The sequence below is a fragment of the Chiloscyllium punctatum genome, chromosome 27, assembly GCF_047496795.1.
Source record: "Chiloscyllium punctatum isolate Juve2018m chromosome 27, sChiPun1.3, whole genome shotgun sequence".
Lineage (NCBI taxonomy): Eukaryota > Metazoa > Chordata > Chondrichthyes > Orectolobiformes > Hemiscylliidae > Chiloscyllium > Chiloscyllium punctatum.
The window spans coordinates 6,349,306-6,376,419 of NC_092765.1; the positions used below are offsets into that span (position 1 = coordinate 6,349,306).

Below are 27,114 nucleotides of genomic sequence, written 5' to 3' on the forward strand. Positions count from 1 at the left end.
CATAAATGCAAGATTATGGTTCAGTTCACAGCAAGATGTACTCGTACTACCTTTTGCAGTGAGCACAAGAAAAACAGACTGCAAGATGCCGTCCCGCCTGATCTGTTATTCCATTATAACACGGCTGATTTGGTGAATGTGGAGTCACATGTAGGCCTGATCAGGTAAGGTGTAGGCCTGATCAGGTAAGGATGGCAGTTTCCTTCCATAAATAGCATTAGTGAACCGCTTGGGTTTTTCCAACAATTGACAACAGTTTCATGGTTATCATTAGACTCTTAATTCCAGATTTGTTAGTGAACACAAACTCCCACCATCTGTAGCAGGGTATAAGTCAATGGGCAAGCAGCTCTCAGGGCAGTCAGAGTCCTGGTAAAACTATGCTGTCTCACTCTGAGGCAAATATACCTTGCCTGAGGTGTGAGGTGTTTCAGTGGCCCAGTCTGTAAATATTTACAATCTATTTCTCCATCAGCATCAGCTCTCAGACTGATAAAACACAAAAAAAATCAAAAGGTACTGACAGTGACACCAGACCAAAAAATGAGGATTTAAAAACAATCTTTCACTCCCTAACTGACAAAAACAGACTTCACATTACACCTTCAAAAATACCAGTACTGTTGTTCTAATTACACAGAGCTTCCTTTGCATGTGAGATATGGGTTAAATTTTATGTTTTCTTGAAGTTCATTCATCATCTAAAATGAAATTCAAATAACCCTTTGAACGTTAGGATACACTCCAGTGCAGGTGGAACTTGAACCCAGACTTTCTGGCCCAGAGATAGGACACTACTACTGCACAAGAGCCCCTCCAGTTCATCACAAATAGGTATATTAATTTGCCTCAGGCACACCAAGGTATTGCAAGTATACCAAAAGGTAAAAATTTGAAGAAACAAGCCCTAGATTCCTGCACTTCACAGAATCCCTATCGTGTGGAAGCAGGCCACTCGGTCCATCAACCCTCTGAAGAGTATCCCACCAAGCCCACAACCTGTCCCCTATCCCTGGAACCCCACATTACCCTTGGCTAATCCACCTAGACTGTACATCCCTGGACACTATGAGCAATTTAGTATGGCCAATCCACCTAACCTGCACATACCTGAAGGAAACCAGAGCACCCGGAGAAAACTCACACAGGTACAGGGGGAATGTGCACACAGACAGTCGGCTTGGGGGTGGAATTGATTCTGGGTCCTGGCACTGAGAGGCAGCAGTGCTAACCACTGAACCACCGTGCTGCACTTGCTGATAAGTGACATGCCTGTTTCACTATGGTGGAATTATCCTAATATTGGCGGCTGAAATGAAAGTGTCCTTTCCCGTGAGAGTTACACACCGAGCGAGTGTTACTGTACCTATCTGCCATCTCTTTCCACTTGTTCAGTAGTCTTCTAGAATTGGCTTCAAATTGGAGGTTCAGCCTCTCCTTAAAATAGCCTACCACACCTTCTGCTTCAAGTAATAAAGGGACTCGGTAGAGGGAACAGACATCATACACACAGATGACCTGCAATCAAGGACAGCATGTAAGCTATTTCAAGAGAAACATCACCACAGGGAAAACCATGTAAATGTGCCCCAAACTAGGAAATGCAAAACTGTAGAACACATGGGAAAAATGTTGAAAAGTCGTTGGCAGATAGGGAGCCCCTTGAACTCTTATTATACAACCATTTCAAAGCAACCTTTTCAAATGATGGTGGAAGGCAATCTTTCTTTTAAAAACCCATATTTACCTTCAGATTGATCACACTGGCAAAATTAAAAACATTTGAGGCAGAATATAGAGATAGGTTTCTCTACAAGTTGTTCTGTCTTGAACTAGATTCCTCTTCCTTTCAACTGCTTCCTGGACACAGCCAACCAGGGTGCATCAGAAATGGGTGGGTGCACACATCAGAAAAGAGATACAGGCTGGGTCTCCTTCCCTTTGGAAAATGCTTGAGGAATGACCAATAGTTTTCAAAACTGTAAAAGGTTTCGATAGAGAGGACTGAGAGAGAATTATTTCAGTAGTGGGGAAGAGCTGAACCAGAAATCAGCAATATAAAAATCATGATCAAGAAACCAAGCAGGAAAATCAGAAGAAATCATGTTACCAAAGAGTGGTGAGAATGTGAAACTTGTTAACTCAGGGGGTGGTTGAAGAAAATAGTTGGGATGAATTCAAGAGTGCGCTACACAAGCATCTGAGGGCAAGCAAATGGAGGGTAATGCTGGCGGATTTACTAGACAGGAGACAGAGGAGGGTTGAATGTAGCAACTGCTTGGGCCGAATAGCCTGTTTTTGTGCTATGTAAAGGCAGCTTGGGGCATCACTTTCCTGGTGGGTGCTGCAGCTTGGGGCATCACTTTCCTGGTGGGTGCTCACTTTGCACCTCCTCCAACCAAAGTCGAAGTAACCCGATGCACAATCATACCACACATCAGGGAGGGCTCCCTGATCGATATCACCTCTCACAGCATCCCTACAGTGGGAAAGTCACTGTTTCTATTTCTACACAAAGCAACTCGGAATCAAGATTTAAAAATAAACGAAACCAAAATAAAATTCTTAAATATTCAGGCATCCTGATAACATCGTGGGCGGCACGGTGGCACAGTGGTTAGCACTGCTGCCTCACAGCGCCAGAGACCCGGGTTCAAATCCCGCCTCAGGTGACTGACTGTGTGGAGTTTGCACATTCTCCCCGTGTCTGCGTGGGTTTCCTCCGGTTTCCTCCCACAGTCCAAAAATGTGCAGGTTAGGTGAATTGGCCATGCTAAATTGCCCGTAGTGTTAGGTGCAGGGTAAATGTAGGGGAATGGGTGTGGGTGGGTGCGCTTTGGCGGGGCGGTGTGGACTTGTTGGGCTGAAGGGCCTGTTTCCATGCTGTAAATAATCTAATCTAATCTAATCCATTTCTCGCAAAGCTTTGTGAGAGAGTGCCGTTTCTGAGAACTGCCACAAATGATGAAATTGGTAAGTGCAGAGTGTGATAAAAATGCAGGTAAAAAATAGAGTAAAAATCCTGGATGTGCAAATTTGCCCACAGATGCTGAATTTTATTGATATGGATAGGCAAATTCACATGTGGGGAATTCACTGATACTGTCTAATATCTATCATCTTTAATGTAACAAAACCTTCCAAAATACTTCAAGGCAAATATAAACACAGTGCTGTTAACGTCTCTGACTTTCAGGAAACTCAAACCAAACTGCCCCTTGTTTCTATTTAAGTTTGTGGTATCAAAGAATGACTTCATGATGTTCATCTGTCCAATAGTAAGTTATCCAAATTCACTCAGACCAAACATTATATTAATTCTGAAGGCTGCCAGAACTTTTAAACACTGAGTTTCGTTAGGCAAAGTCTACACCATACTTTCCTAGTCAAAGTTTATTTCAACTTATACGCTACAACACTCCAACCTCATTGATTCCTTGTTCCCATACGCAAATTTCTTTTAAAGAGAATTTTTGCCGATCTAGCAGCGTGTAGAGAGAGAAAGCAAAGGTTCTGAAGTAGGGACACTTGAAACATTACCCCTGCTTTCTCTCCAAGATGCTCCCTGACCTGCTGAACCTCTCCAGAAATTTGTTTTTGTTGCAGATTTTTAGCTTCTGCAGTTCTTTGCTTTTTAGAAATATTTTTAACTAACCTCGAGTTACAACAACCCTTCAGTACAGGTGGGATTTGAACCCAGGTGCTCTAGCCCAAGGTTGGGACATTACCACAGCACAAAGCTCATTCCAAACTCAAAGGGGAAGCACTAGACAATTAATCCAGAGACCAATGCTCTGGGGATCCAAGCTTGAATCCCAGCATGGCAGATGGTTAAGTTTTGAATTCAATAAATATCCAGAATTAAGAGTCTAATGATGACCACGAATCCACTGGTAACTCTCAGAAAAACCCAACGGGTTCAGTAATGTCCTTCAGGGAAGGAAACTGCTGTTCGTACCTGGTCTGGCCTACATGTGACTCCAGATCCACAACAACTCTTATCTCCCCTCTGGGCAAGTAGAGATGAGCAATAAAAGCTGGTCTAGCCAGTAATGCCCACATCCAATAAACAAATAGAAAAAAAACCCAACTCTCTTAAGTTTCTCCTTACCTCACTTCTCACTCTCTAGCTGATAATCTTGTGAGCCCTAGTTACTTCCATACAAACTAATGAAAACACAACATCCTCTTTATCCGAGGAGAAAGTGAGGACTGCAGATGCTGGAAATCAGAGCTGAAAAATGTGTTGCTGGAAAAGCGCAGCAGGTCAGGCAGCATCCAAGGAGCAGGAGAATCGAAATTTCGGGCATAAGCCCTTCTTCAGGAATGGCTTCAGGATTCCTGAAGAAGGGCTTATGCCCGAAACATTGATTCTCCTATTCCTTGGATGCTGCCTGACCTGCTGCGCTTTTCCAACAACACATTTTTCAGCATCCTCCTTATCCTGTCAAACTGTTCATAATTTTGAACACCTCAATCAGATCAACTTTAAACCTTCTCTGCTCCAAGGAGAATGTAGCCAATTTCTCTACAGCTTTCTTGTTTCCAAAATTCCAATAAAACACCTTTGAAATTTCTTCAGGGTTTTAATACCCGTCCTTAAGTATAGTGCCCAGAACCAAAACACAATACCACAATTGTAGTCTGACCAAAACCTTAAAACCCTCAGCGGGTTAGGAAACATCACTATAAACAGAAAAGCAAAAAAAAATGAGAGCTGTAGAAAAAACAGTCACTGATCAGAATGAAACTTTAACTCTGATTCCCTCTCTCCAGACATGGTCAGAGGATTCCCAACATTTTTTGACCTAGTTACAGCTTTACAAAACCCACAGCTTTTTGCTTTAATATTTTTACTCCTTAAATAATGCCTGCTTTTAAATTTTACCTGTTCGGGTTCTACATGGCAGAACATAGAGATCTTTTCTTTGACAGATTTCTCCATGGGCGTTGTACAGCGGCAGACAATCTACAAAGAAAGTGAGAGCAACTTTAGAAAGAGTTTATTACAAGGTCAGATATATACAGCTTGATAAATGTACTTTACAAAAAGTAAATATTGCTGCTTCCATTGCAGCATATGTGTAGACGGATGGCAAATCAACAGAAGATGTTTTATACACTTACAGTCATAGAGATATATAGCACGAAAACCGTCCATACTGACCAGACATTCGACATTGATTTAGTCGCATTTGCCAGCATTTAGTCCACATACTTCTCAACCTTTCCTATTCATATACACATCCAGATGCCTTTTAAATGTTGTAATTGTACCAGCCTCCACCACTTCCTCTGGCAGCTCATTCCATACACGCACCACAATCTGCGTGTAAAAGTTGCCCCTTTAGGTCCCTTTTAAATCTTTCCCCTCTCACCCTAAACCTATGCCCTCTAGTTCTGGATTCCCCCACCCCAGGGAAAAGACCTTGTCTATTTACACTCTAAATATAAATCATATGCCCCTCATGATTTTATAAACCTCTGTAAGGTCACCCCTCTGTCTCCAACATTCCAGGGAAAACAGCCCCAGCCCATTCAGCTTGTCCCTATAGTTCAAACCCTCCTACTCTGGCAACATTCTTGTAAATCTTTTCTGAACCCTTTCAAGTCTCACATTTTGCTGTTAATGCTGGTTAACAATGAAATATAATAAAAATCCTCATTTGAACTTCTATTAATAGAAAACTCTACTTATGGAGTAGTGCTGTGCTCTGCTGGAAGACAAATTGTTTGATGTATTAATTAATACAACTGAATTAAAAATGTGGACCATGGGAATAGTTTAGAATTGCATCATGGTTTGCACAGACATGATGGGCCAAAGGGCCTGTTCCTGTGCTGTACTGTTCGATATTCGACATCTTGCAGCAAAGACATGCTTCAACTTTAATGAACAAAAGAAAACAAACATTTAAAAGCAGCAAAAAGGAACAGATTAGACACAGGATACTGCTGTACTTTGGAAGAAAGAACAATCTAACTTCATACATAAATGTTACTTTCATAGTAATATCATCTAAATAATTGTGTTTTAGAAATTATTTCTCAATGCATCTCATCAACATCAAGGTCTAATCACTTACCACCCCCTGACTGAACCCCATTGTTACAAAATAAACACTAAAGTTGCAGCTTTTTTTAAAAAAAGGTAATGTTTAAAAAAGGTAACAATTAAAACATCAAAGACCAAAGAAATTGAGTTATGAATATTGACAAGTCAAATTTTGTGTGGAACTACCTTCATTTCTTCACTTCTGCGCATATTTCCCTCTTTGATTAGACTCCTTCATTTATCTAGTGGCTTGTACTCTTCAGAGTCGAAGAATGTGGTGCTGGAAAAGCACAGCTGGTCAGGCAGCATCCGAGGAGGAGAGTCGACGTTTCAGGCATAAGCCCTTCATCAGGAATCCTTCTGTTTTTGTATTCTTCCTTTCACATCTGCACTCTCAGGCAAACCTCCTCCTTCTGTGTGCCCTCTCCTGTGTTCCACTCTGTTAATGTTGCATGCCTCTCTTCAGATTGCTCTCCCAGTTCTTTCCACTTTTGCCTCGTTATCGCCCTTTTCTCATTTTTTTTGACTTTCCCATGCTTTTTGTTTTAGTTTTCCTCACACTCCAGTTTTTTTTAAACCTGTGCAGAAAACCCTTGAGTGGTTTTCCCCACCAACTAGATGCTATTGTACAGCCAAAATGACGTCTTGACTACCGTACAAATGAATAATGTGATATATGAGTTTGAGTACTGGAGTGATGCCAGGACTGTAGGCCTTACATTCCATTGACTGGCAGGCTATAGACAACAAGCTGTCCTGTCAATCATTTGAAATGGGTACCATACTAGTCACACTCAACTAATCCCTGCTTGCAGGGCTCAGAACAGTCTATCCCATATTAGAGGTAATTCTGTTATTGGAAATAATTTATCAAATAATTCAGACTGTGCTGACACCGACACCAAAAAGCAATTTAAGATCAGTCAGGTTCACAGTATGATGTTTTTGCTAAAAACTACATGTAGTAAAGCATAGGACCCTGTTTTATGTGGGTAAAAGAAATTTGTAAATACATTATGCTGCTTCTTTAAATCGGGCCGTGGGCACAGCCAGTCTCTGCTGCACCCCATGGCAACTCCCTGACCAATCAGAATTTACCTCCAGTTTGAGGATGGAGATTCATGCTGTATCGCCATGCCAACAAAAGTTCAAACAATCAATACCCCCATCTCACGCTGTACAAATGGTGTCCCTTTGTTCAAGCGTTTCTTTAAGTTTTGTACTTAGACAAAAAGCTTCAACTGCTTGTTTCCTTGCGGCAATGTTTAAATTTTGTCTTACCAATTATTTCAATTCAAACTCCAGCCAATAGTGAGTAGCCTGTCTTTACTGCTCTTTTCCTCTGCTTCAAAGAGCCACACATAGGACAAAGGTCCAATCTTTATTGTCCACTAACTAACAGCTCATCTCTCTCTGAAACAACAGGGTTAAAGATAATTCTGAACTTCAAAACCTTTGAAAATGGACATCTTACTTTTGATCAGTAAAGTTCATGAAAGCGATGGAGTTGAGGTAATTTGCTGACAATTGAACTGATGTTTCCAAAACTAAAGCCTGCAAAACTTTGCACCTAACTATTTGCAATGACTATAAGACCATAAGCCACAGGAACAGAAATTAGGCCATTCAGCCCATCGAGTTTGCTCCACCATTCAATCACACCTGATAAGTTTCTCAACCCTGTCTGCCCACTTTCTCTCCATAACCCTTGGTCCTACTTTTCATTTCCATTCGGTACACTCCTTAAAGCAGGCCATTATTTTCCACTTACCAAATCTGGCGACAGTCCTAGACCACGAAGCTCCCGAACGCTGTTTTGGGTTGGTTTTGTTTTTTGCTCCCCTGTTGTACTTGGCTACAAAAGAAAAGGTCAACTGGTTTGTGCGTGTGCAGTTTGTCACCCAGAGTAAAGTCAACAACATGCATGTTAACTGAGTGAGAATACAAACATACTGGATGTTGTAACACAGAATGGATTTATTTTCACATTAATTGCTGAAAATAACCAAAGTGGACTCAGCAAACTTTGAAACTGCTTTGACACGTCATCCCAATCAGATAACTATGAATAATACTGCCCTTTGTGCTTTGAAATACAGAAAAGAGCCACATCACTTCATAATACACACAGCACATTAGAACAAACTCATCTCGGACTCAAATTGCGAGTGTCTGCTGGATTAGATCAAATAAGATATACTGATGGATTTCAGAATCATTGCTGTTACGTGACACCGCTCTGTAAAACAATCCAGTCAGTCCCATTCCCTCATTCCAGTCCTATGGTTCTACAGGTTTACCTCTCTCAGGTGCTTGTTTGTTTATGGAATGCCAATATATCAGCCTGGCCTCTAACTCTTTCTTAAGAATTTAAGGAAGAAGGACACATTTAGTACAATCGTGGACGATCTTGGGCTCCACGTACCCAGCTGCTCCCAGCATCCCTAAATTATCCAAGACCAAAAATCTGACTGTCCCAGTCTTAAAAATATTTCATAATCCTCCTGGGTATACAATTCCAAAATTCAAAACCGACCCCCTCTAGAAAACCTTGTGGAGAGAAATAGTTGAACTGTGACCTTCCCAATTCACTGCTGTTTACGATAGATGGCTACTTCGGATTGGGTCTGATACCCCATTGCTAGATGTGGAATTTCAGCCTGGTCTGATCTGCCATCTTTAGGAGTATGTCACATTCCTGGACTGAGTGTTCCAATCACCTACAGCTGGAATATCACGATGAGACAGTTTGCAGTCACATAAAAAATACACGGCTTCTATCAGAAGGCTAAAGAGGGGCACTAAAGGTAACAATTCAGGAACAAACGCAAGGGGAAAGTTAAATGAATAAAAGTACAGTTTGTATTATCATAGAATCATAGCACATTTATAGCAGGAGGCCATTCAGCCAGCTTTCCATGTTGATTTACAAAGGAGCAATTCAACTTGTGTTATTCCCCTGTCTCCTCCTTGTTGTACTGTCAATAATTTCCTTTGCAGATGACAATCTAATCCCTGCCTTCACCACACTCTCAGGCAGTGTTTCAAGTCAGTTTCACCATTTGTTCTTACTGGAGAAGCTGAGGAACAAAGGCAGGCTTTGTAACACCCACGGTGCATGTACCTAATGGTCATACCTGTATCAGAGAGGCATTGCCAGGAACCTGGAAGGGGATGGCCCAGTCTCAGCCAGTCAGGGACAGTTTGCAGGAAGGAAAAGAACAATTATAATTACACTGGAAAAACCAACTCTTTTTCCCAGCATATCAATGTTTTCTATTAAGGGAAACAGCTCAGGAGGTGAATTTGCTTCAGAAATAATGGTAAGGTTCAGTGTTCATTGGTCATTATTAACAAGTGACACAGGAACTTCTAGAACCCACAAAGGCACAGTTAAAAGCAAAATCCAGAACTTGAGCCTAAGACTCACCTCTCCCACAAAGGTTGTGCAAAAGAAGCAAAGCACCATCTGTTTCCCCTGTCAAGTGTAACAGAGTGAATTTCTTGCACTGAATAGTTTTAGATTTGCTGTTACCCAGAGACTTCCAATGAGCTCTACCATGACAGGTTAGTGCCTTGAATCAGCTAAATGCCGCAGTGTCCTCTACAAGCCACATGGGAGCTGTACGAAAGGGGAAGGCAACTGTGGGGAAGGCCTGGACAGAGTGGATGGATGTTGGGAAGATGTTTCCATTGGTAGGAGCAACTAGGACCCGAGGGTACATCCTTAGAGTAAAGGGAAGACCCTTTAGAACGGAGATAAGGAAAAACTTCTTCAGCCAGAGAGTGGTGCATCTATGGAATTCATTGCTACAGAAGCCTGTGGAGGCCAGGTCACTGAGTATATTTAAGACAGAGATAGATAGGTCTTTGAGTATCAAGATGATCTAGGGTTACAGGGAGAAAGTGGGAGAACGGGGCTGAGAAACTTATCAGCCATGATTAAATGGCTAAACAGACTCAATGGGCTGAAGGGCCTAATTTCTGGTCCTCTGTCTTATGGTCTTATCGACATCATGAGTATGAATTAAATTCAGTAAAACCTTAAAAGTTTGTCTATTCCAGCCCAAGCACCTTCCTAAGCTCATTAATTACTGCAAAATACTCTCACGCTGATTAATAAGTTTAAAAAATAATAATTTATATTATTTTTCTTCTTAAATCACTGGCATTCTTACCACAATATTTCTTAGCCTATCTTTGTATTGTTTTCTGTACCAGCTTTAACGTTGCTGTCACGATTCTAACAAACACTTCCTGACAATGTGCTGCCCATTAATGACTCTTCAATCTGTTTCGTTAAGGAGATCCAGTTGCTTTCCCCTTTCGTGCAGTTCCTGTGTGGCTTGTAGAGGACACTGTGGTGTTTGGCTGGCTCGAGACACTAACCTGTCATGGTAAAGCTCACTGGCTGTCTCTGGGTAACAGCAAATCTAAAGCTATTCAGAGCTAAATGCAGTCCAGTAACAACATCAAGATTCTCCCAAGACTCAAATATAAACAGGGAGGTAGTGACATAGCTGTTATGCTACTAGGCTAATAATCCAGAACAGGCTAATGTTCTGGGGTCAGTGAAATTTGATTTAATCTGAAATAAATGAAAGTTTGCTTAATGATAATGATAAACAACTTTTGATTATGGTAAAACCCATCTGGCTCACTAATGTCCTTCGGGAAGGGAACTATCATTCTTACCTGGTCTGTCTACATGTGACTCCAGACCCACAGTTGACTCATTACCCCCTCAGGGCAACTAGAGATGGGCAACTGACTCCACATCCCATGAATGAATAAAAAGATGTTCAGAAACACTGTGCTGTACTTTGAGAATGTGTTTGATGCAGTGTCAATGTTAAAGCAGAGGACTCACCTGAGGAACTAAACTGACATGAATGTTGCAGAAGTTCTCTCTTTTGGCTTTGAACTGGAACTGACGGAATGCTTCAATGAAAGGCATGCTCTCAATATCTCCCACTGTACCACCCAGCTAAATACAGAGAGGAGATTGTTAGCAGAGTCACATTAAGGGACACACACTTAAAATAAGGCAGACCCACTATTGCTGTTATCTCTTCTGTTTTGCAACCATTCCATCAGTATGGCCTCCCTTTGTTTCTCTGATGCCCTATTCTCAGGTGTCTCCGAATCCTACCCTGTGAAGAGCAGGTCAGAAAGACAGAGGGTTTGGGAAAACAACTCAGATGTACTTTCCTCTCAGAGTTATCCTTGGCACCAGTCAATCTACACGTGAGTGCAAACACAACACTAGCACATACCCCCAATCACACATATCCTCAGAAAGGGGACCACTGGTTCTTGGTATTATCCCTTCCACTGCTTTTGAAAACCAAACATTTATGGGTTTTAGGGGGGGCCACTGTAGGCAAAATCTGGAAGGCACCAGTGTATAGCATCATCTGGATTGCAAAGGATTGCTATTTGGAGAAGGCACCTCAAGGCTGGTGCTGTCATTACAACTACACTGACTAACTGCTGGCATACACCAGGGGGTGGTGTGTGGTGGCCAAAAGGTAAATTATAATTCATTCACTGAAGTTACAAATAAACCCTCAGGTTTAACCATCACCAATCCTCTCTAACGAGAGAGCAGCTCTGTGGTCTGGTATTATTTTAATATTTTTTATTCTGATGTTCAAAGCCTGATCACAATTATCTATGCTTCAGGTGAAGTTAGAAGGCAGCCAAATCAACTTCTACCCAGGATAAAATTTAACCTGAGACCTCAGAGCAACACAGAGGGGCTGCTGCATTGCCTGAGGTGCTGTCTTTCAGAGGACAGTGTGGTGCTCTGGAGAAGCACAGCAGGTCAGGCAGCATCCAAGGAGTAGGAGAATCAACGTTTTGGGCATAAGCCCTTCATCAGGAATGTTGCTCTTCTGGATGAAGGGCTTATGCCCGAAACATCGATTCTCCTGCTCCTCAGATGATGCCTGAGCTGCTGTGCTTTTCCAGCAGCACACTCTTGACTCTGAGCTCCAGCATCTGCAGTCCTCACTTTCTCCTTGTCTTTCAGAGGAGCCACATATCCCTTTTCAGGAACTCAAGCTCCAGATGATTCTCTCGGAGTCTTTGGCCTGCATTCTGCTCACGACCATCAGCCCCAGAAATATAACAAGTCAGTCATTCCTTGTTTGTGGGGCCTTCTGGATGCTAACTGCTTGCAGAATACTTGCAAAGAAGCAGCTGACCAACCATGAAACACTTCGCAACAGCACACGTATGGTAAATGCGACAGAATGCAAACATTTTTTAATTACCTCAATAACACACACTTCAGGCTCGACGCCATCACTATCGACTGGAATGAGTGCTTGCCGGACCACCCACTCCTGAATGGCGTCCGTGATGTGTGGGACAACTACAAGAAAACAACAAACATCAACATTAGTGACATAATTTATTCTCAATGCACCTAATTAGTTTCTCCTTCCCTTGCTGAATGCTGCAAGCAAAAATCTAATGTAGCCAGCAGCAGGATAAAACTTGAAAAAGCAAAAATGCATGCATCCAGAAAACTGCAGCCAGCAACATTCCTGAATGCTGGTACATTGATTCCACACAAAAAGGTCTCCCCAAGGTCACAGCTACTTGAAACTGCTCTATTATAAAAATGCTCTGGCAGCTGTATTGTTATTGACTCTGGGAACCCCTGAATGTCTCAGATGAGCATTGCAGGTTCTGAACCAGCACATTAAGGTGAATGGGGAAAGAAAAGCAAGCAAAATGGGGAAGAATCTATTGTTTTAAACTCAGAGGGTTTATTCCTGCAGGTTAGGGGAATGCATAGGCGTAGGAGTAGCTTTTGAAAGGAAACTGAATAAACACGTAAAGGAAAAGAAATGGCAAGTTTACTTTTAATATTTGTTCATGAGATGTGAGTGTCACCAGCTATAACAGCATTTATTGCCTATCCATTAATACCCTTGAGGAGGTGGTGAGCTGCCTTCTTGAACTGCAGTCCTTGAGGTGTAGAGACATCTATGTGCTGTTATGGAGGAATTTCCAGGATTTGACCAAACAATAATGAAAAAATTGTTTCCAAGTATTTCCAAGTCTGGATGGTGTGTAATTTGGAGGAGAACTTGTAGATGGTGGTGTTCCAATGTACCTGAGTAGGCCATTCAGCCCCTCAAGCCTGTTCCAGTATTCAACAAAATCATGGCTGATCTATGGCCTAACTCTATGCATCTGCCTTTGACCCATATCCCTTAATACCTCTGTTTAATAAAATATGATCTATCTACAATCAAGGTGCTATATCAATGCAATTTTTTGTCATTGTCTGGGTGCAGCAATGACTTCCAGAATTGGAAGCAAAAGCATCAGAACACTGACTGGAGGATATGGGACTTCTGATCAGCTGCATGGTTTAGGAAGAGAATTGCTTACAGGCATGTTGTAAGGGTGTTTCCATTTGTGAAAGAATCTAGAATTAGGGGTCATTGTTTAAAAAAAGGGGCAGGAAGAAAGTGAACAGAAATGAATGAAATGGATAAAACAATCATAAGGAAAAACCACTTTGTATCCTTGGCAATACTTGAAAGTTACTCACCTTGTACAGTTTTGCCCAGATAATCTCCTTTTCGTTCTTTATTAATCACTGATTGGTAGATCTTCCCTGTCGTAATGTTGTTGTCTCTCGTTAAACGGATATCCAGAAACCGCTCGTAGTTTCCCAGATCCAAGTCTACCTCTCCACCATCATCCAACACGAACACCTCACCTGCACAACAAAAGGAGCATCCTTTCAAACTGTTCACTCAGAAATTTTCTATTCATCAGCAGCAGTGATAAATCAGCAAATGGAAAAGGAGGACCAAATCAGATAAAAATCACGATAGAAGGAGCGATGAGTAAATAGTTGGAAGTGAGAGTTTGATAACCTTTCACTGCCTTGGTTTAACAAGGATTTAACAAGGATTTCCACCTCTGTCTTAAAAATATTCAAAGGCTCTGCATCCACTGCATTTTGAGGAAGAGAGATCAAAAGACTCATGACCATCTGTAAGAATAATATTTGCCTCTTCTCTGTTTCAAATGAGTTTAAAAATAAGCGTTATTTATTTTTAAGCAGTAATACCTAGTTTATAAATTTTTTTTAAAGATTAAATTCCCTAAAGTGTGGAAACAGGCTCTCCTGCCCAACAAGTCCACACCGACCCTCCGAAGAGCAACCCACTCGTCTACAAGTCCCCAGATCCTGATGGACTTTATCCTTGTGATTGAAAAGAGGCAAATTAGATAGTTAATGCATTGGCTTTAATTTTCCAAATTAAAATTTCCTTCGATTCGGGAAAGGTCCCATTAAATTGGAAGATAGTAGGTAACATCTTTACTCAAAAAGCAATGGAGTCAGAAAGTAGGTAACTACAAGCCACTTACCTTAATATCTAGGGAAAAGGTTAGACACTATTATAAAAGAAGGTGCAGCAGAGCTTTTAGATACGTTCAAGGTAATCGGGGCATGGTTTTGTGAAAGGGAAATGATGTTGACCAATCTATTTGGGAGTTCTTCGAGAATGTCATGTGTGCTGTAAATAAAAGGGAACCATTGGATTTCCAGGACCTAGGTTTCGAGAAGACATTTGATAAAGTGCCATGTCAAAGGTTATAATTGAAAATTAAAGCTCATGATGTTGGGGGTAGCACATTGCAGAGAGAGAATACTAGCTCGCAGGCAGTAACTGCAAGTGCGAATTTTTCTGGTTGACAAGGTATAACAAATCGTGTGCTGTAGGGAATCGGAGCTAGGATGTATATAAAATGTATATAAAACACTTGATGAAGAAACCGAACACATCCTTACCAAATTTGTTGAAGAAACAAACAGGGTCAGAAAGTAGATTACAAAGAAGACATAAGGAAGCTACAAATAGATGCACAGATGTTAAGCAAGTGGGCAAAGATGTGGCAAATACAGGATAACGTGGAAGGGTGTCCAGTTTGGCAGGAAGAATATAAAAACGCGTATTACCTGACTAGCAAGGATTTGCACAAATCTAAGAAGTAGAGGGATCTGGGCATCCTGGTTCATGAATCACAAAAGGTTAATGTGTACGTACAACAAATAACTAAGAAAGTTAATAAAATGTCATTACTTATTCCAACGGGAATTTAGTACAAAAGGTAATGCGTCCGTTATACAGGACAACATCTGCAGAATGGTGTACAGTCTCAGATATCTTATTTAAGACAGGATGAAAGTGCTGGAATCAGTTTGGAAAAGGTTTACTGGAATAATACTTGGAATGGGCAGATTGTTTTATGAGGAAAGGTTGGATAGTCTAGGCTTGTATCCACTGGGTTCAAAGAAGTAAGAGGCAAATTGATTGAAACATAAGATCGAAGAGGTTTTGAGAACATAGATATGGAGAGAATGTTTCCTCCTACGGGTGAATCCACAAACTAGGGATCACTGCTTAAAAATAAATAACCCTTATTTTTAAATCCATTTAAAATGGAGAGGAGGTAAATATTTTTCTCACAGAGGATGATGAGTCTTTTAATCTCTCTTCCTCAAAAATAGTGGATGCAGAGTCTTTGAATATTTTTAAATTAGAGGTGGAGATCCTTGTTAAACCAAGGTGGTGAAAGTTTATCAAGGTAGGCAGGAGCGTGGATTTGAAATTACATTCAGGTCAGCCAGGACCTTAAGAAATGGCAAAGCAGGCTGGAGAGGCTGAATAACCTAATCCTGCTCCTTGTATATATGAAATTCTGTACATACTTTGAGAACACTACTTTCAGGAATTATATATTGTTCTGATAAAATAGAGTTGTGGCATTGGATGGGAAAGAGAGAAAAAAAATTGCATGTCTTTTGGAAAGTTGCAAAACAAGTTTTGACTTTGTCTCTTATGCCTGTGGGTGTGACTTGTCAGACAGGCTAAACAATACTTTATTAGCTATACCTGCCAGCACATGCACTTAGATTCGTGGGCAGTGAGATGCTCTTTGAATTATACTGCAACTTAAATCATATCACATGATACTGGATTAGCTTCAGTCACTACTGTCATCCAGATCAGTTAAAGGTCTCTCAACCAATATTAACACTTCAAACAACATTATCAGCGGATCATTAGGTCATGAACTCCAAGATGTTTGTGGAGGTTTGCTGTATGAGAATGGACTGTCCCAGTTCCCTATATCACTATCACTTGAAACTATCCTTCTCATGTCATTTTCCAAAAAGCTAGAGCATCACAATCATCTGCCCACCAGTATATTAAAAGGAAAGTTGCCAGACTACCAGAGGACTATTGGATTGCTTTCTCAGTGGAGAGAGAGCCAACTGGTAATAGTTTAACCCAAAGATGAGGGGCAAAGTCAATATCTTCATGGTAACCTCAGCTGATACAAGAACTGAACCTGCACTGTTAGCATTACCCTATATTGTAAACCTGCCATCCAGCAAACTGAGCTAACTGACCCACCCTAGATAATATATCATTAATTAACCTTGTATTTATTAGTCTAACAAGACTGCATGTGAGATACTCTACAAATTGCCTTAATCCTGCAATGCTATGTAGCATAGCATTCCCTGAATGATAGGTGCAACATTATGCTATATATGGGATTGGGACGCCATAGCTGTTACGGAAACCTATCTGAGGGATGCATAGGACTGGCAGCTCAATGTTCCAGGGTTTCAGATGCTATAGGTATGATAGAAAGAGAGGCAAAAGAAGGGGGAAGAGTGATTTTTATTAAGGAAAATATTATTGCTCTAACTACAGAAGATATTTCTGAAAAATCATCCAGTGAAAATATATAGTTTGAACTCAGAAGTAAGAAAGGAATGATCATGTTGATGAGATTGTACTATAAGCCCCACAATAGTCAGAGGGAAATTGAGGAACAAATATGTAGAGAGATCTCACATGTATGTAATAATAAGGTTATAATATTAAGTGATTTTAATTTTCCAAACATTGGCTAGAATTAGTGTTAAGTGTGTGGATGGTGAAGAATTTGTTAAAAGTGTTCCAGAAAATTTTCTTTACCAATATGTAAACATTCCTACAAGAGAAGGAGCAAAGGTTGACCTTCGCTTGGGTATTAAGACAGGGCAAGTGACTGAAGTGATAGTAGGAGAACATTTTAGGTCCAGTGATCATAATTCTATTTGTTTTTAAGTAGTTATGGAAAAGGATAAGTCTTCCATAAAATTAAAAGTTTTTAATTGGAGTAAAGCAAATTTTAATGCTTGAGACAAGAACTTTCAGAAGTTGATTGCAGTAGACTGTTCACAGGTGAAGGGACGTTTGATAAGTGGGAGGCTTTTAAAAGTGTGACAACGAGAGTTCAAAGTCATTATGTTCTTGTTAGAGTGAAAGGTCAGGCTGGTTGGATTAGCGAACAATGAATGAATAAAGATATTGAGATTCTAGACAAGAATAAAAAAGGATCATGTACTAGATATAGACAACTGGGTTCAAATAAATACATTAAGAGCAAGAGAGCAACTAGAGAGAGGGTAGAGCCCCTTGAAGATCAAAGAGGTCATCTTTATGTTGAACCTCAGGAGATGGGAGAGATATTAAATGAATATTTTGCATCATTTTTTATTGTGGAGAAAGAAATGGAGGATAGAGGACTCAAAGAAATAAATATTAATGATTTGAAAAAAGTTCATATTACAGAAGAGGAAGTACTGGAGGTCTTAGAAAATATAAAAGTGGATAAACGTCCATGGCCTGATCTAGTATATCCCAATACGTTGTGGGAGAATAGGGAAGAAATTGCGTGGTCTCTTGCAGAAATATTTATATCATCTATAACCACAGGTGAGGTGCCATAGGACTGGGCAATGTCTAATGTTATGCCTTTGTTTAAGAAAGGCTGTAAGGAGAAGCCTGGGAATGATAGACCTGTGAGTCTGTTGGGTATGTTGTTGGAGGTGATTCTGAAAGATAGGATTTCTATGCATTTGGAAAGGCAAGGCATGATTAGGGATAGTCAGCATGGTTTTGTGCGAGAGAAATCATTTGACAAACTTATAGAACATAGAACAATACAGCACAGAACAGGCCCTTCAGCCCACGATGTTGTGCCAAACTTCTATCCTAGATTAAGCACCCATCCATGTACCTATCCAAATGCAGTTTAAAGGTCGCCAATGATTCTGACTCTACCACTCCCACGAGCAGCGCATTCCATGCCCCCACCACTCTCTGGGTAAAGAACCCACCCCTGACATCTCCCCTATACCTTCCACACTTCACCTTAAATTTATGTCCCCTTGTAACACTCTGTTGTACCCAGGGAAAAAGTTTCTGACTGTCTACTCTATCTATTCCCCTGATCATCTTATAAACCTCTATCAAGTCACCCATCATCCTTCGCCGTTCCAACGAGAAAAGGCCGAGAACTCTCAACCTATCCTCGTACGACCTATTCTCCATTCCAGGCAACATCCTGGTAAATCTTCTCTGCACCCTCTCCAAAGCTTCCACATCTTTCCTAAAGTGAGGCGACCAGAACTGCACACAGTACTCCAAATGTGGCCTAACCAAAGTCCTGTACAGCTGCAACATCACTTCACGACTCTTGAATTCAATCCCTCTGCTAATGAACAATAATACACCATAGGCCTTCTTACAAACTCTATCCACCTGAGTGGCAACTTTCAAAGATCTATGTACATAGACCCCAAGATCCCTCTGTTACTCCACCTGACTAAGAACCCTACCATTAACCCTCTATTCCGCATTCTTATTTGTTCTTCCAAAATGGACAACCTCACACTTGGCAGGGTTGAACTCCATCTGCCACTCCTCAGCCCAGCTCTGCATCATATCTAAGTCCCTTTGCAAACGACAAATGCCCTCCTCACTGTCCACAACTCCACCTATCTTCGTATCATCTGCAAATTTACTGACCCACCCTTCGACTCCCTCATCTAAGTCATTAATAAAAATTACAAACAGCAGAGGACCCAGAACTGATCCCTGTGGAACTCCACTTGTAACTGGGCTCCAGGCTGAATATTTACCATCTACCACCACTCTCTGACTTCGACCGGTTAGCCAGTTTTCTATCCAATTGGCCAAATTTCCCTCTATCCCATGCCTCCTGACTTTCCGCATAAGCCTACCATGGGGAACCTTATCAAATGCCTTACTAAAATCCATGTACACTACATCCACTGCTCTACCCTCATCCACATGCTTGGTCACCTCCTCGAAGAATTCAATAAGAATTGTAAGGCAAGACCTACCCTTCACAAATCCGTGCTGGCTGTCCCTAATCAAGCAGTGTCTTTCCAGATACTCATAAATCTTATCCCTCAGTACCCTTTCTATTACTTTGCCTACCATAGAAGTAAGACTAACTGGTCTGTAATTCCCAGGGTTATCCCTATTCCCTTTTTTTGAACAGGGGCACAACATTTGCTACTCTCCAGTCCCCTGGTACCACCCCTGTTGACAGTGAAGACGAGAAGATCATTGTCAACGGTACTGCAATTTCCTCTCTTGCTTCCCACATAATCCTAGGATATATCCCGTCAGGCCTGGGGGACTTGTCTATCCTCAAGTTGTTCAAAATGTCCAACACATCTTCCTTTCTAACAAGTATCTCTTCTAACTTACCAGTCCGTTTCACACTCTCCTCCTCAACAATACGGTCCCTCTCGTTCGTAAATACTGAAGAGAAGTACTTGTTCAAGACCTCTCCTATCTCTTCCGACTGAATACACAGTCTCCCACTACTGTCCTTGATCGGACCTACCCTCGTTCTCGTCATTCTCAGGTTTCTCACATACGCATAAAATGCCTTTGGGTTATCCTTGATCCTATCCGCCAAGGATTTTTCATGCCCTCTCTTAGCTCTCCTAATCCCTTTCTTCAGGTCCCTTCTGGCTATCCTGTATCCCTCCACTGCTCTGTCTGAACCCTGTTTCCTCAACCTTATGTAAGCCTCCTTCTTCCTATTTACTAGACATTCAACCTCCCTCGTCAACCAAGGCTCCCTCACACGATCATTTCTTTCCTGCCTGATAGGTACATACATATCAAGGACACGTCGTATCTGCTCCTTGAAAAAGTTCCACATTTCCACTGCATCCTTCCCTGACAGCCTATGCTCCCAACTTATGCTCCTCAAATCCTGTCTTACAGCATCGTAATTTCCCTTCCCCCAATTGTAAAATCTACCTTGTTGTGCGCACCTATCTCTCTCCATAACCAAGGTGAAAGTCACAGAATTGTGGTCACCATCACCAAAATGTTCACCCACTAACAAGCCCATCACTTGTCCCGGTTCATTACCGAGTACCAAATCCAATATGGCCTCCCCTCTGGTTGGACAATCTACATACTGAGTTAGAAATGCTTCCTGGACACACTGCACAAACGCCGCCCCATCCAATCTACTTGACCTAAAGAGCTTCCAATCAATATTTGGGAAGTTGAAGTCGCCCATGACTACGACCCTGTGGCTTCTGCACCTTTCCAAAATCTGTTTCCCAATCTGTTTCTCCACATCTCTGCTGCTATTGGGGGGCCTATAGTAAACACCCAACAAGGTGACTGCGCCTTTCCTATTTCTGACTTCAGCCCATACTACCTCCAAACTTGATTGGAGTTTGTTGAGGAAGTAACCAAGATGATTGATGAGGGCAAAGCGGTAGACATTATGCACTTGGATTTTAGTAAAGTCTTTGAAAATTAGTACAGTTATATCACATGAGATTCTGGTTGATCTGTTTTAGGAAGGATGTTATTAAATTGAAGAGAGTTCAGAAAAGATTTATGACGCTGTTGCCAGAAATGGAGGGTTTGAATTATAAAAATAGGTTGGGAATTTTTTCGCTGGACTGCAGGAGTATGTCAAGAGGTGACCTTATAGAGATTTATAAAATCATGAGGGGCATAGATAAGGTGAAGAGCAAAGGGCATTTCCCTAGGTGTGGGAGTACAAAACTAGAAGGCTTACTTTTAAGGTGAGAGGAGAAAGATTTAAAAAGGACATGAGGAGGATCTTTATTTTATTAAACAGAGTGGTTCGTGTGTGGCGTGAACTGCTAGAGGAAGTGATGAATGTACAACATATAATAGGTAAGTACATGAAGAGAAAAAGTTTAGAGGGATATGGCCAAATGTATGCAGGTGGGATTAGTTTACTTTGGGAACATGGTCAGCGTGGACCATTTAGACTGGAAGGTCTGTTGCCGTGTCGTATGACTCCATAAGCATTATAACCGCAGTTAGTTGTTACCTTTTTTGACTTTGTAATTTACACATTCACAGGAAATGGGTTTTGCTTGTTCAGTAAGAATTTATTGCCCATCTCTAACTGCCCTGGATTGGGTGACGGTTGGTGTGGTATGTCTTGTAACTGATACGCACTGTTTCCAACGCATGTCAGAGATGGAAAGAATTATTGTTGAAAATGATGCATTTGGGGGTCAATCAATTGGCCGGCTTTCTCCTGGATGATGTCAAGCTTCCGGAGTGTTGTTAGAGCTGCATCCATCCAGACAAGTGGGGAGTATTCCATCACAATCTTGACCCATGCCTTGTAGATAGCAGACAAACTTTGGGGAGTCAGGAGGCGAGTTACTCACTTCAGAATTCCCACCATCTGACCTGCTTTTGTAATTAGAGGACTGCATAACTTCTATAATTGTGATTTTACCACCATTAAAAATCACCACTTGAAGAATAAACGACTGCTTAAACACTTCTAACTATTTCAGGAAAAATAGAGCACAGAATTCAGCTTTCAGATTAGGGAAGGATGTACAATCAGGGTCCAAAATCCTTTACCGTGTTCATATGGGGAGAATGTTCCGGCGTCAATATTAATGTACGGGTCGATTTTGATTGAGGTGACATGGAGCCCACAAGACTTCAGGATGGTTCCAATGCTGCTGGCAATTATGCCTTTGCCAATCCCTGAGATCACACCGCCAGTCACCAAAATGTACTTCATTTGTCTTTTGGTCTCTAGACAGCACACAAAAACAAAGAACAACATGAGCCATCAGCTCTTAGCAAAATTCAACACACAACAATAATCAGTAACATATTCAATTCTAGCTCTGTGGAGGGTGTGCAATGAAGGTTTACCAGACAGATGCCTGGGATGGCAGGGCAGATGTATAATGAAAAATTGGAATGGTTAGGACTATGTTTGCTGGAGTTTAGGAAAATTATGGGGTGGTTTCTTTCAAATTCTAACAGGACTGGACAGGGTAAAGGCAGAAAGTCCTGATGACCAGGGAGTCTAGAACCTGGGATAAAGAGACGGGGTAGGCTATTTCAGACAGAAATGAGGAAAACTTTGTTCACCCAGACAGTGATAAGCTTGTGGAATTCACTGTCACAGGAATCAGCTAACGCCAAAACACTGATTGTTTTCAAGAAAGAGTCAGATATTGTAAGGGATGAAGGATATAGGTGAAAGTGGAAACTATACTGGGTTGGATACTATATTGAATGGTGGACCAGGCTCATAGATCTAATGGTTCGACTGTTGTTTCTATTTTCTTATGTTTCTGAATCATTCTCGCCTTATATTTGTAGAAGGAATAAAAAAATCTGATGTAATGCAACAGCACTAAAATAGATTTCCATCTACATTTTCATTTCATTCTGCTATACATTTCAGATCTGGACTCTCAAAATTATAGCTTTCTCACAAAGTCTCAGATGATTCTGGTGTTCAGGAAAAAGGAAATCATGCAAAATATTTGCTTCTGCTCAGTTTCTGTCATAATTACAAGCATTTTAATTTTCAGGACATGATCTAAGCTGGTATTTCAGTGCACCACTGAAGAAATGCTGAACTAAAGAAACAACAGTTTTCTGATAAGACGGTAAGTTACAGAAGCAAAAGTGGAGGTAGGGCATTTGGATCTCTGAACCCATTTGTGAGTTGATGAGCTCAGAGCTAAAGCTCCACTTTCCCGGGTACATTCTTGGTCGTGCTGATGAAATCTTAAAACAAAGACCCCTGATCTCTCTCTCAGATGCAGGTGCAAGATCCCATGGTACTCTTCAGAAAAGATCAAGGAAGGTCTCCTGGCCTAAGTTAATTCTTAGTTAACACCACAAAAGCAGAATACCTGGTTATTCACTCACTGTTGCTTGTGAAGCTTACTGTGTGACAATTGACTTCCTTGTTTTCTTTTAGCACAACAGTGACTTCACTTTTCAAGTCTTTTTTCTGACGTGCTTTGGAATGCCTCAACAAAACAGCTATTCACCTTCATCTCTAACTACTGCCGTGACATTGACCACCTCAACCTGTCCATCCCTCTCAGCCACTCCAACCTCTCACCCTCGCAATGCACAGCCTTCCACTCCCTCCCCAACCACACCACCAAACCAGTGGACAAAGGGGGGGTGCAGTGGTAGTTTGGTACACCGACCTGTACACCACTAAAGCCAGGCGCCAACTCAAGAACGCCTCCCCATGTTAAACAAGGAAGTGTCTTTAAAAAAAGCAAAACACCCAGCACCCCTAAATTGTTTCAAGTGTAGAAAATTTGGTGGACAAAACAATTTCCAATTTTCTCACTTCCCTCCCTCTAAACTGGAAACACACACAATTTATATCCGTATTGGCACCTTTAATGTCGCAAAACAAAGACAAAACCAAGTCAGGTAAGGAGGTATAAGGACAGGTGAGCAAAAGCTTGGCCAGAGAGTTATATTTATGGAAAGACATTTTGGAAAGTGGGATCCAGTCATGCTTAGAGAAGGATTTCAGAACTTAGGGCCCAGATATGTGATGGTATGGTCACTAATTAGATTAGATTACTTATAGTGTGGAAACAGGCCCTTCGGCCCAACAAGTCCACACTGACCCACCGAAGCTCAACGCACCCAGACCCCTACGTTTACCCCTTACCTAATACTATGGGGCAATTTAGCATGGCCAATTCACCTGACCTGCACATCTTTGGATTGTGGGAGGAAACCGGAGCACCCGGAGCAAACCCACGCAGACACGGGGAGAATGTGCAAACTCCACACAGTCAGTCGCCTGAGACGGGAATTGAACCCGTGTTAACCACTGTGCCACCATGCCGCCCACAAATGGTTCAATTTAACCAATTAGAATAGAGTAACACAGCACTGAAACTGACCCTTCAGTCCAACTTGTCCATGCCAACCAGATATCCTCCATTAATCTAGTCCCAGTTGCCAGCACTTGGCCCATATCCCTCTAAACCCTTCCTATTTATATACCCATCTAAATGCCTTTTAAATGTTGTAATGGTACTAGCCTCCATCACTTCCTCTAATAGCTCATTCCATATACGCACCACCGTTTGCATGAAAACGTTGCCCCTTAGGCCCCTTTTAAAACTTCCCCCTCTCATTGTAAACCTATGCCCTCTAGTTCTGAGCTCCCCTGCCCTGGGAAAAAATGTTCTTGGCTATTGACCCAATCCGTGCCACTCATGATTTTATAAACCTCTATAAGGTCACCCCTGTACAGCCACAACATGATGTCTCAACTCCTATACTCAAGCACTGACCAATGAAGGCAAACTGACCAAATTAAAACAGAACATTTTGAAGAGGCTAAAACTGGAGTGCAGAGATATTGGAGGATTGTAGGTTGGGAGTACAATAATGGTGGGGGAGGGGGAAGGCTTTGGAAAATTTTGAAAAACAACAGTCAGAATTTTGAAGTAACAGGTGGACAGACAAAAGGGGAGTTTATATCTATGATGTTCACTCCTATCCACTCAATATGGCATTGATTTAAGAATACAATGATTCGTCAATTTTCTTTTCTTCAATCAACGGGTGTTGTGACCAGAAACATATCAATATGGAGCTGGGACCAAATCTGCCAACTAATTGCTGTTCATTACTGAGGCAGATCCATGACAAGGTAATGAGTTTGCACGTTCTCCCAGTGTCTGCATGGGTTTCCGTCGGGTGCTCCCGTTCCCTCGCACAATCCAAAGATATGGGCGGCATGGTGGCATAGTGGTTAGCACTGCTGCCTCACAGCGCCAGAGACCCGGGTTCAATTCCCGCCTCAAGCGACTGACTGTCGGGAGTTTGCACACTCTCCCTGTGTCTGTGTGGGTTTCCTCCGGGTGCTCCAATTTCCTCCCACAGTCCAAAAATGTGCAGGTTATGTGAATTTGCCATGCTAAATTGCCCATAGTGTTAGGTGAAGGGGTAAATGTAGAGGAATGGGTCTGGGGGTGTTGCGCTTCGGCAGGCTGGTGTGGACTTGTTGGGCCGAAGTGCCTGTTTCCACACTGTAAGTAATCTAATCTAATGAGCAGTTTAGGTGGATTAGCCATGCTAACTTGCCTGCTAAAATCCTGATGAAGAGCTTATACCTGATACATCGATTCTTTTCCAGCACCACACTCTCAACTCTGATCTCCAGCATCTGCAGTCCTCACTTTCTCCATGCTAAATTGCCCCATAGTGTCCAGGGATATACAGGTTAGGTGGGTTAGCCACGGGAAATGCAGGGTTACAGGGATAAGGTAAGGGACTGGGTCTGGGTGGAATGGTCTGCAGTGGACCAGTGTGGACTTGATGGGCCGAATAGTCTGCTCCCACACTGTAAGGATTTTATGAAATCTTGCACTCTGCTGTACTACAGTATCAACTCCAGAAAAAAAAGCATGTTTTGCACTGGACTATTTTAAGCCAGAGTACCTTTACTGACATACTAACACTGGCCTAGCCAGTGATACACAAATCTCATGAATGAATAAGTAAAAAGTAGAGGCTAAAATAAAGAGTACATGTGAAAGAGTGCTGAATTATGGCCAGTCAATTTAGGATGAGCAAATATTAAATGGGTCTTAATTTGTTTTCACAAAATCCAGCTGGAGGACAGCTTACTATCATCACCCAGTTGATGACTCAGTTATCTGACTGACAAATTAGAATGTTTGAATGGAAAATATCCCTAAGTACCCCCAAAATCAACGAGTTGGAGCCCTTCAAAGCTGTGCTGAAGTCACATAATATATCTGAAACCACCAGGAATCCACAGAGGCCACCCTAAAAATCACCTATCATCTACTAAAAGCACCCAGAAATCCACTAAAAAAAACATCCTGAAATCCCACTAAAACCAACCCGGAATCACCTGGGATCCACTATAATCATCCTGAATGTACCTGGGTGTATTTCCCCCCAAAAAATTACCAGGGATCCCGCCAAAATCACCAGTACATCTCTAAGATCACCCTGGGCTCCACGCCGCAGAGTGAGCGGGGGAATCCCGAAAAGACAATTCCCCAAAAAATCAGCGGCCGGATCCAGTCCAGCAGAGTGACCAGGGGCCGGAGCCGGAGAGTGACCAGGGGCCGGAGCTGGAGAGTGACCAGGAGCCGGAGCCGGAGCCTGGGATTTTCCTACAAAAACCCGCCCCGGTCCCTGGCGGCAGAAACTGCCTTCCGTTAAAAAGAAGCGGGGCTCTCTCCCATTGCAGCGGGGCCTCGCTGGTGCAAAAGAAATAAAACCGGTTTAAGATGTCCCTCTTCCCCAAAATAAGGGGGTGGCGGGGAGGGAGAGGGTCAGCCGGAGCCCCGCGGGCACTCACCGCCCTGAGCCCGGCTGCAGCGAGTCAGTCGCAGCCTCTGGAAATTGCGGAGAATTCTCCCTGAAACTGGCAACATCAGTTTGCAACACTCACCCGGCACACGTGTCCCTGTCTGCAACCAGAACAGGCCCTCAATACAACCAGAGACACAGGACAGAAAGAGGCTCCTAGTGGCTGCCTCTGTGTCTGCTCCACTCTCAGTCAGGGGCTTTTTTTTAAAAAAAAATTTGCTCACAGCTGCTGCAAAACTCAAAACATTTTCCGTCCTAAAATGTTACTGCCCCAGTCTTTGGAGGGATCAAAAGACACACACAGACACAAAACCAAGGGGGTGCTGGAAATCCCCCAAACAAAACCAGAAAGCGCTGGAGAAACTCAGCAGATCCGGGCAGAGGTAGCTTTGAGGGGTTGAGTGACCCTCCCTCACAACTCTGACAAAGGGTCACTCGACTCTTCCACCCCCCCCCCCTCCCAAAAGGTCCACTCCGCTT

General features: G+C 42.1%; 1 protein-coding gene across 6 annotated transcripts in view; it reads right to left on the reverse strand.

Moving 5' to 3' along the window:
* The window catches only part of ctps1b (CTP synthase 1b), a 63,283-nt gene extending 36,442 nt beyond the window's left edge, over nt 1-26,841 (reverse strand). For 2 of the 6 annotated variants that reach the window (XM_072547983.1, XM_072547982.1), the window contains exons 1-9: nt 26,624-26,751; nt 21,853-22,032; nt 13,629-13,799; nt 12,334-12,434; nt 10,926-11,042; nt 9,193-9,219; nt 7,827-7,910; nt 4,889-4,969; nt 1,367-1,518 (exon numbers count right to left, since the gene is read on the reverse strand). In XM_072547983.1, the coding sequence (XP_072404084.1) occupies nt 1,367-1,518; nt 4,889-4,969; nt 7,827-7,910; nt 9,193-9,219; nt 10,926-11,042; nt 12,334-12,434; nt 13,629-13,799; nt 21,853-22,032; nt 26,624-26,699 (989 nt within the window). In that variant the 5' untranslated portion in view covers nt 26,700-26,751. Of the gene's footprint in view, nt 1-1,366; nt 1,519-4,888; nt 4,970-7,826; nt 7,911-9,192; nt 9,220-10,925; nt 11,043-12,333; nt 12,435-13,628; nt 13,800-21,852; nt 22,033-25,400; nt 25,769-26,623 lie in introns of those variants that run through there. The other 4 variants (XM_072547985.1, XM_072547986.1, XM_072547984.1 and 1 more) reach the window with 4 other exon arrangements.
* Between the last annotated feature and the right edge of the window lie 273 nt (nt 26,842-27,114).